General features: G+C 50.3%; 1 protein-coding gene across 1 annotated transcript; it reads right to left on the bottom strand.

Moving 5' to 3' along the window:
• Positions 1-976: 976 nt before the first annotated feature.
• Positions 977-9,496, bottom strand: CDK1 (cyclin dependent kinase 1). Its single transcript, XM_063307755.1, has 7 exons — positions 9,454-9,496; positions 8,388-8,544; positions 6,377-6,500; positions 5,379-5,549; positions 4,278-4,441; positions 3,292-3,433; positions 977-1,280 (listed from the first exon to the last, which is right to left on the bottom strand). The coding sequence occupies exons 1-7, from the start codon at positions 9,488-9,490 to the stop codon at positions 1,164-1,166; spliced, it is 912 nt and encodes a 303-aa protein (XP_063163825.1). The 5' UTR covers positions 9,491-9,496; the 3' UTR covers positions 977-1,163.
• Between the last annotated feature and the right edge of the window lie 519 nt (positions 9,497-10,015).

Genomic DNA, 10,015 nt, shown 5'->3' with positions numbered 1-10,015 from the left:
AAGCTGTGAGGACTTGAACTCCCAGAATTCCCCAGCCCGCTTTGCTGGAGTTGAGGTCCGCACAGCTTGGCGTTGCCACGGCTGAGGAACCTGCTGTCAGCTGCTCCCGGATGCTTCAGCTCAGTCCTCTGGGCCACATTCCTGCCAGCCTTGCATTTTTCCACTGCTGCCAAGACTGCAGTGACATCTTGTGGTGCAAGAGGAAACGGCACTCCAACGAGTCGGTTTGCCAAGTCAGGGTTGCCGGATCCAGCGCTTCCTACTTGAATTGGTTACATTATATTGACGATCACCTCATTTCCTCTCCTGCTTCAGAACACAAACCGAGCTGCTTCGGCCGAACGTCTGCCCGCCAGCAGTGGAAAACCAAGCTTCTAGCGGCCTGGTGTTTCTCAGGGACCAGCAGAAATCTCAGGGTTTGCAGGAGGACCAAGTACACATTCACGGGAAGCAGGTGTAACAGTGGCCTGCTGAACTTCAGTCGCTGCACCTCTAGCCGAGAGCTCCCCATGAGATGAGGCGGCCACCTGCCTGGCCTGCCGGTGGCCTGATCCCCCGTGCCACAGGGGGAGTCGCCGAAGCCAGGTTGCAGGGGTGGGCTGTCCATGTGTTCTCCAGGCAGGGAGGAGAGCGAGAGAGACCGTACCCTTCCCTGAAGCCACGCATGATGGAGCCGAGCAGGTTCTCCCCCACTCAAGGGATCCGTGCAAGAACCGGCCGCAAGCCCTGGACTTCTATGGGGCGGAGTTCACGCCTACAGGATGTGGATCATCCTCGGAGATGATCGCAGCGAGAGCTGAACCTGCACCTGGAGATTCCAGATTGGTCCCACCTGCCTTCTCGAACAAGAACCTAGAGGGCAAACACTTCAGCCCGCTTCCTGTAGCCGCGCTGAGCATCTCCAAGGGGAAAAAACAAACGTCTTCTCTATCCCAATCCTACATTTAAAGGATTTATTTATATAATGGTGGGAATATTTAACAGTTTACAACTTTATTGAGGACTGAATCGGTTAATATTTACATTTGAGGAGGATTTAAACCAGAGCACTCTAAACAGGGCTATAATTTTAGAACAGATCAAGACAGACACATACAAAAAACAGGAGCGATACTTTCAGTATCCTTGCAGCAAACACCCTCGGCTTCTCTGCAAACCAACGGTTAGCATTTCTTGATCCGATTGGCTGGAAGTTTCGATTTGTCCAGGTCATCAAAGTATGGGTGATTCAGGGCCACACGGCCAGAAATCCTTTTCGCGGGGTCATAGATCAACATTTTCTGTAAGTCAGAACAAAGGCAGAGAGACGTGTCACCCACCAACAACCCACAGGCAAGAAGGACGAAGCGATGGGCGTCCGGTGCATTCCATGCTAAACAAAGGCAAATAAGCACATTGTCTGCCACCCCGCTCTGAGGGCAGGGAGAGATCTATTCACACCCCTGCTTGCTCACTGCTTTCAGTCCTTTTCAGCATTAACCTTTTAATTTTTGCAAAGCAGGAAACTTTCAGTAGGTTGACCCATATTCCTCAGTCCAATCTCTTCAGGCCACTTTTGGTGCTTAGATTACATGCTACCGGCACACTCGCAAAACGGCTGACCCAGAGGGCATGGCCAGTCACAAAGCACCCAGTGAAGAGAAGAAAAACTCTTCCAGTCATTCTCTGCTGATGCTTCTTCCCTCCCTGTCAAAGGCTACCACATTAGCATGGCTTTGTCTTGTTTCTGGACAGGTGCTGACAAAGCACTGGATGCCACTGACCCCCATTTGCAGCTTCTCAATGTACTTCTGGGGTCTCTGTGGGACCCAGAAGGGTTCCCTGCAGCACGCTAGCTTGCAATCTGACTGTTAATTAAAAGGGCCTAAACCATTAAACCAAATAAAGTAGGGCAGGAAAGCTGGTGGCCACCATGGGAAAGGCTGTGGGTGGATACTATATCCAATGAGGTCTCCCCACGTGGCTGCTCAGCAGAGAAAGGGAAGGAGGGCCCACTGTGCACCACCCGTCATTTCCTTCATCTAATGCAAGACAAGGAACACAACTGCTTATTCATGTCAGAGCAACTTAAGAATCGCAATTTGCGAGCTTTGCCCTACACAACCTCATAGGAAGTGCCTCAAAACAAGTTGGTACGCTGAAAACCAGAATCACAGGTACATGTACTAGATTAGGCCCACAGTGGAGAAAGTAGAGATATCGCTCATAGGTAACACTAGATTTGACTAAACCATGGTTTGTTTCACTCCTAGTTTACTAAAAATCCATAATGAACTTGTCCCCTTATAGTTCTAAGCTGTAAACCGTGATTCACAAACCACAAGAGCTAAGTTTACACATGATGCTAAGCCAAACTCATGCAAGCTACGCAGCCTCTCATCACCACGTATGAACCTGTTACAAGGTGAAGCGGGAATCGGGGTTCAGGGACCTCTAAAAGGGATTAAAAGATGTTCATAAACAGCGAGATCATTACTGATTGCCTGTGCTAGGCAGTGGAACACCCCCAGCCCCAGTGTGCAGAGCAGGACCACCACTCGACAGATGCCTTGGCTTCAAGTCCCCAACGTTCTGGCCAGCCCATCATGGAGACACTGGGAATGACCCTCCTGTTGCACTACAGAGAGTCTGGAGGTGCTAGGATGGGGAACAGTCACACACCGAACATCCCAACTGCTGGGAAGCAACAGCAGAGGAAGACCTCTGCTTCTGTATCTTACTACGATGTCCAGGAATTTAACAGCATAGTTGTAGGAAGGAAAATGCTGGACCGGATCTCACCCAGGAGAACTCTTCCTGGTACCTTGCCTTTGGCAGACTATGCAAACACATCTCATTTTCATGCATCTGGCTCAGGAAAACCCTACTTTCTCTATTAGACTATCTGTATGGACGATCCAATATTCCAGCCGGGTGGAACTCCATTTCCCTTAATTCAGAAGGTACAAGCCAGCCAAACTGCTATCTTATCAGTAGACTTCGCACTTGTATTAGGAACACACTTGGGTTTGAAGCAAATGACTGCATGGAGAACCATTTCTAAATATAACCCGCCACGAATCCTAGCTTCCACAAGCAACAATCCACCAAACGGATTTGCAGACCTGCAGCCATTTTCTCACACCTGGGCTTTCCACTCGGTGCCGTGGCCCCAGCCTGGCCCACCAGGTCTAACCCAAGACAATCTTGCTTCCCACTCAGGACACTCAAAATGGCCGCTCTGAGGACAGACCGTTTCAAGGCCAAAGCACTGGGCGCATCCCTCAGTAGGAGAACGACGCAGCCGCTTACAGAAAGCAGATCCAGGCCATCGTCATCCAAATTCTTCACGTGAGACGCCAGGCTGCTTGGTTTCCATTTGGGGAAAGTGTTCTTGTAATCCTGCAAGGATTCTACTTCCGGCCAGACATCATTGTTCGGGGTCCCCAAAGCTCTACAAGGAAAAGGAGAAAACAGGGGGTTGAATCTGCCCTCATAGGAGACCTGGGAGGGAGGAGGGAGGGAGGCTTTCAGAGTTCCAGCCTTGGAGGGGGAGACCAGCTGTGTAAGGCTGCCCCCCCCCCCCCCGTCAGACACTGACACTGAAGCTTTGGGGCCTCTGCCACAGCAGCGCAGCGCAAAATGGGGGTGGGTCCTTTGGCTGTGCCTGTGTGGGTCTGCCTTCCCATTTCCCCAGGACACCTCAGAACTGGGAAGAAATGGGCAACCACCTTGAAGCTGGAGAACAACATTTTGCTTCCTTTGGTCCAGGAGGGTTGTAACAGTGCTGTGTGTGTGTGTGTCCCCACTTCCTTTCCTGCCCTGAACTTGGAAGGGCTCTGGATCGGCCCATCCCCACCAGGAGCTCTCTTGCAGGATATAGTTGGCAAATGTATTTAAGTGGATTCTGCTCAGTGCACAGCAGGCTGACTTCTTTTTTCTTTTTAGATTGGGCAAGAACCCAACCTGAAGAAAATGCTGTTTCACCCTTCTTAACTCCTCTTTAGCTGTCACTAAAGGCAGCTGTCCCAGCCAGATGTAGCTGCAAGCTCACCCTGCTGAGCCCAGCAGAAGACCCCAAGGGAAGGCGCTCAGGGCCGCAGGTCGGCTCAGGCGCGCTCCAAGCACTCGTACGGCTGTTTGCTGTGACCAGGGCAGAAACCACAAGCAGCAGGTCCCAATTCACTGGGTAACTCCGAAGTGTGGTCCACCTCAAAATGGGCAGCACGCAAAACTGGCAAGTACGCCACGAACTCTATGCAGCCCAAAGCACGGCATTTCCAGTTCTCGTCCGATACCTGAAGATCCGGAAAAGCTGGTCGATTTCCGAGTCCCCGTGGAAGAGCGGCTTCTTGGTCGCCATTTCTGCAAATATGGTACCAATGCTCCATATATCTACGGGGGTGGAGTAGCGGGCAGAGCCAAGCAAGACTTCCGGGGATCTGTACCACAAGGTTACAACCTGGTGCAGAAAACAGGCAATTAGGCAGTTTTACCCATTTCAAAAAAAGCTCTAACGCGTTTTGGAAGCACCAGGCAGGATTATTATCCACGCACAGAAAGATTATTTCCTGGACTTGCTTTGCTGTGAAAGGCAGTTTCTTTCTGCTCACATCCCGTAAGTTTAAGGGCAGGTTTGGGCCTGAGTGGGCCACTACCTAAACTGTTCAGGATGAATGATTAACAGGCACTCCATCCCATTTTCCCCTCCAATGAGCCCAGCGTAGCACTCTCATTGCCAAAAAAAAGGAAGCTAGATTTTGAGCTCCGTCAAGTTGAGCACTATTTACACATATTAGTTGTGTTGAACATCTATGCACAGCGGCCATCTTGGGAATGCCTCCCAGCTGCAGCAGCCCCATCTGCAAGCCACTGGTATCTTTCCACATCTTTTCAGTGAGAAAAACCAGCTGGGACACCCCAGCCCAGAGGAAATGATTCTGAGGAGAGGACAAGATGGAGGGGGAAAAGATTCTCTCTCTCTGCTCTGTGAAGGGCATCTTCTCAGGGGTCATGTGCCAATCACGGCTTGATGGCCACAGCTCCAGAGCGGGAAGGGCCACGTCTTCTCCTTCAGCCGCAGGCGTGAGTGTGAGAAAAGAAGCTCCTGATGGAAGCTGATCACCTGTGGGACACACCCTCCCAATTACCAAATTATGTTCCTTGTGGAGGAACAGAGGCTTCTCTCTCCTTTTTTTCTAAGATTTGAAAAACAAAGCATCAGATGAAACGGAAGGGCAATATTTCCCAGGCAGCTGAAAGCCACTCTTCACAGTTCCAAAAGTGATGCCCCGAGTTGTCCCACAATGGGAAAGAGAGAGCAGGACACAACGTGGCCCTCCAAAGGAAAGTGCACGAACCCTCCAGAGGAGGCCTGGCCCAACCCGAAGCCCCCTTACCTCATGCGTGTAGACCCGCACAGGGATGCCAAAAGCACGGGCCAGCCCAAAGTCGGCTAGTTTGATCACACCGTTGTCATCAATTAACAAGTTCTGAGGTTTCAGGTCTCTGTGCAGAACTCTTCTTGAATGACAGAACACGATGCCTTGCAAGATTTGGTACAAGTAGCTCTGAAAGAATGACAATAGCAAAGACGGGTCACTTCACAAAGCGGCCACGCAAACATCTCCCGAAGGTGGACTTCACGGGAGGTGTGCAGAGATCCGCTGCAGATCCAAGGCTAGACAGCAGAGGTGAGACGTCTTCCACCGAAAACGCAAGTGCCATTGGCTGCAGTGGGCGCCTATGATCTGTGCCCATCCCTTGGCCTAATTTCAGAAGCCTGCTAGTCATCGGCTCGAGCCTATAGGAAAAGCAATTGTCGTTGGGCAGGAACAACCCCCAACCACTGTCAACATGGAACGTTTGAAGCTTCCTGGAAATCCTGTGAGGCAGAACCAGAGTCTCCAAAATCTGTGTGGCTTCTCTTAGGGACTTTCTTCATTTCAGGTGGAGACAGTAGCATCCGTAGCCAATTACAGCGTCATTAAATGATGCACACATGACAGCAGCAGCAGCCAACACCAAGATTACATACTTGCATTTCTGATGCAAGTCTGTAAGTCACAGAACTGCGTGATGGCTTTGTCACAAGCGTGTCTTTACGGTTGACCCTGAGTGTAGATAAGAGCATTGCATGCTTTTCAGGATGTATTAGCAATATGTGCAAAGTAATGAGATCTAAGCTCATCTGGCACATGTTGGACTTCACACCAGCTGCATTTTTGCAGTTATCATGCAGGGGTTCCTTGCCCCCCCCCTCCCCGAAGCAATGGCCTTTATATTAACTTCTGCTGCTTCAACCAATTTCAACTCTAAGAGGCTCACGGCAGAAATAACCTCCAAGAGAACATTATTTTTCAGAACTCCCTTTTCATTTTATTTTACTCTTTCTTACCTTAACAAGCATACGATCTAAATATTGTCCAGATGGGATAGAATCCAAGTATTTCTTGAGATCCATGGAAAGAAATTCAAAGATAAGGTAAAGCCTTGAATCTTGCATAAGCACATCCTGAAGACTAAAGAGATTTGTTTAAACAAATGAAGACAACTCAGACTCCTTCGCTCCGGCCAAAATAAAGTTCCCTCGAGCCACCCTGCAGCACCAAACACCTCGGTTGTTATTCCCCACAATGTACCACGGTAACAATTCTCTAGCTGCACCATTAATTAATATGCTTCTCTAGTCTGTTCAGGTGCTCCCACTGCTGGGAAGGGCCAAGGAGAAGCAAGTGCAGCTGTGGAGCAGATAAAAAATTCTGGTTTTACACGATATCTAAAAGCAGTTGCAACAATAGCTTAGACATTTTCATTTACTTTCCACATCATGCAGACTTCTGTTCCACTTAATATTCTCTGCATTTTGCCAGGAAGAGTCTAACGTAAACATTCAAAAGCAAGAAATCTTACTATCCCATCACGTGTATCCCCAGTTAATGTTCCCCTTAACTAGGTAAACATTTTGTAGCAACAAGGCAAAACCACAGCATGGTGAGACTTCATAAGGTGCAAATAGATACTTGGTGGGATCAGTTAACATGCATGCTTATCCATAAAACCAACAATCTGCAGCTTAACACCATGCTCGTCTACTTAGAAGGAAGCCTTGCTTAAACTCAGTGGAGCTGACTTTTAGAGAAAAAAAGTGCAATCTCAGAAACTCAAATCCTGAGTTAAACCATATTGTTTTGCAATTCTAGATCTGAAGGCTTGCGGGCAGAAACAGGTTGACTGGATGCTGATGCCTCTATTAATATTCTACCTGTACAGGACCTGCTAAAGCCTTTCACTGGTGGGGCGGGGGGAGGAGTCCCAAGTTGAGCATGTATCGTTTGGAAGAGGTCTTGGATATTATGGAAGGCTACTGCCACCTTCCCATTTGAAATTATCTCGTTTTGGTAAAAATGAAGACTCCTCATTAATATTTCCTGTATTATATGCCACAGTTCAACTTTGATTTTTGCAATCATCCCTGCTCTTTGAAGTGGTCTTCCAAAAATAAGCTGTCAAAACACCACCAAACCACAAAACTGAAAAGAACAAAGCACAAGTATACAAAGTCTCTTTTAAATGGACGACTCAGCTGATGGAGTATCCAATAAATCCAAATTTCCTTAACATGCATCAGTTTACATAACTGACATAAATGGTGCTGTTTGCACTTGGTTTAACAGACACAGTCTGTTAAAGGGGGGAGAAGTCTGAATATTATATCCGAAGTCCACTAAATTGAGGCTGGTTAAATTGAGATTATAATATTATTGATCTAATAATTGATATTAGAAAATGTACAACACGCAGCAATGTGATCTCTTCAGTGTTCAGCAACACTGAATTTCATACTTTTGAATTCAGAATATGATTTTCTGCACAGTTTTAGCCTCATATAAGCAATAAAAGAAACCAATAAAGGAAATCTAGGGGTGAGGCAAATACTGAGTTTATTTACCCTCCATTCCACTTTCCAAGCTTCCATTTTTTAATTCATATTCTTTAAGCTCAATCAGTAATTATGGTGGTTTAACAAAGAATCTGCCTAAGGCAGAGGGAAGATAATTACAATTTTCACAAGATGGTCTTGAACAGTTCAGCGTAAGTTCATCGACCAAGGAGAAACAAACAGGTAGGACCCAGTGAAAAATCAAAAGCCAACAATCCCATTCCCTTCACTAAAAGATTTTCGAGCCTATGTGTTATTCTGCCATTGAAAAACAGCAGCGCCAAGCCCCTCACCATAGAAATATTGTGCCTAAGCGTTAACTGGTATTGCCCACACTTCATGAATTGGGCCTGTTTGGTATGTGTGGGTGCAAACTCTAGAAAAATACAGTGAGGTGCTCCCTTCCTACCCGCATACTCAGAGCATCATCTTCATGGTGCAGAATCCTTCACAGGGTTCTACTCACCAAACAATATTGGGGTGGTGTAATTCTTTCAACAAGGAAACTTCTCGGATGGCGGTGCTAGGGACACCTTCTTCATCGCTCTCTAGCCGGATTTTCTTCATGGCGACCACTTGGCCGGTGGCCTTGTGCTTGCCTTTGTACACGACGCCATACGTCCCTGGCGCAGGAGAAAAAGGCAGCCCGTCGGTTATCTGTTGAATCTGCAATTTTAGACGGAGCGAGGGAAGGGGCTGCCGAGCCTTGGGAGAGGGAAGCTAAGAAAGATCACCCAACAAAGCAGCCTGGCACATTGCCCAGACAAACAAGGTGGCTGCTTGGAGAACCCGTCCAATATGCTCTCCCTCAGATGCCCCCAGCCCCTTCCAGAAATTCACACAAACGGTAAGGAGCCCTTAATTACCAAATTAAGGGGCACTGCTGAGGGATAGTTCTGCAAAACAAAAACGGTTGTTCAAATATTGTTTCTGAGTAACTTAATACTTCTCCACCAAAGTTGCCAATCTCAGGGATGATCTCTCTGCTCCTAGAAGAAACTCCCTCAGTCCCTTCTCTTGCAAGACTTTTGGTGGGTACACCACAATCTTGTGAGATGTGCTAATCTCGCACAATTTTGACTGTTTTGTTTTTAAGTACTGGGCTCCTGGGAGAATCCAGTGGGCCACGAGTCGGATTGCTGAATAATCTCTGGCTTAGGCGGACCCTCGACTTTCTCAGAGCTTCAGCGGAGAACGAAGCTTCTCTGCTGAAGAGGTTCCTTTGCAAGCCCAAGATCCCGACTGATCGGAGGATGGATCACGTAGTCCGGGAGCCCACTTCCACAGCCACCCTGCCCCATCTCCACCCGAAGGGATTTTAACAGCTTGTGCGGGTCACAAGGTGGGGGGGGGGGGAGACACGACCTTCGGTTGGCACAGTCCCCCATTTCAGTTGCGCTAAAGAGCGCGACTGCGGGAGGAACTCGGATCGGGACTCGCTCCTGCGCCTCCCCGTGGCCCCCCTTCGAGGGGAGCTGGGCGAGTCCTCCCCCTCCCCCTCTGGGGCCCGGGGGGGGCGGTCGGGGCCCCACCTTCGCCGATCTTTTCTATCTTCGTGTAGTCGTCCATCCCTCCGGGGGAGTCGAGCTGAAAGGAATCGAGGAGAGCGGCCGTTTGCAGCAAGCTTCCTTCCCCCGCGCCGCCCCTTCCCCAGCCCCGCGAAGGGCGCTGCGGGGCCCGCCGAGCCTCGTCCCCGCACAGGCCCCAGCGCGGCCGGCCGCCATCCGGGGACGGGGCCCGGTTCCAGGCGCCCGGGGACCTGCCCGGCCAAGGCCAGCGGGAAGGGCCCTTCAGCGCCGGCACCCCGGCGGAGCGGCCTCCGCAGAGGAGGCCCGGCTGCTTCGGGCCCCCCAGGCCCACCACCCCGATCTCTCCGGCGGCGCCTCCCGCGGGGCGCCAGGCTCGATCCCGCAGCCTTCCCGCGGCTCCTCCGCCCCGGGACAGAGCTGGCCACGCACGTGGCGCGGGGGGGACCCCATGGCGGTGACCGCCCGGCCCCCTGGAGGACGAGCGCGCCCACGGCTGCTGCGCCACGCGCCGGCCCGACCCCCGCCGGCGGGGTCCCCGCGGCCCCTTCCCCTTCCCCACGCCGGC

The sequence above is a fragment of the Candoia aspera genome, chromosome 6 (genome assembly GCF_035149785.1).
Source record: "Candoia aspera isolate rCanAsp1 chromosome 6, rCanAsp1.hap2, whole genome shotgun sequence".
Taxonomy (NCBI): Eukaryota; Metazoa; Chordata; class Lepidosauria; order Squamata; family Boidae; genus Candoia; species Candoia aspera.
The sequence above is the reverse complement of the archived record's forward strand: the minus strand, read 5'-3'. Positions and strand labels throughout refer to the sequence as shown.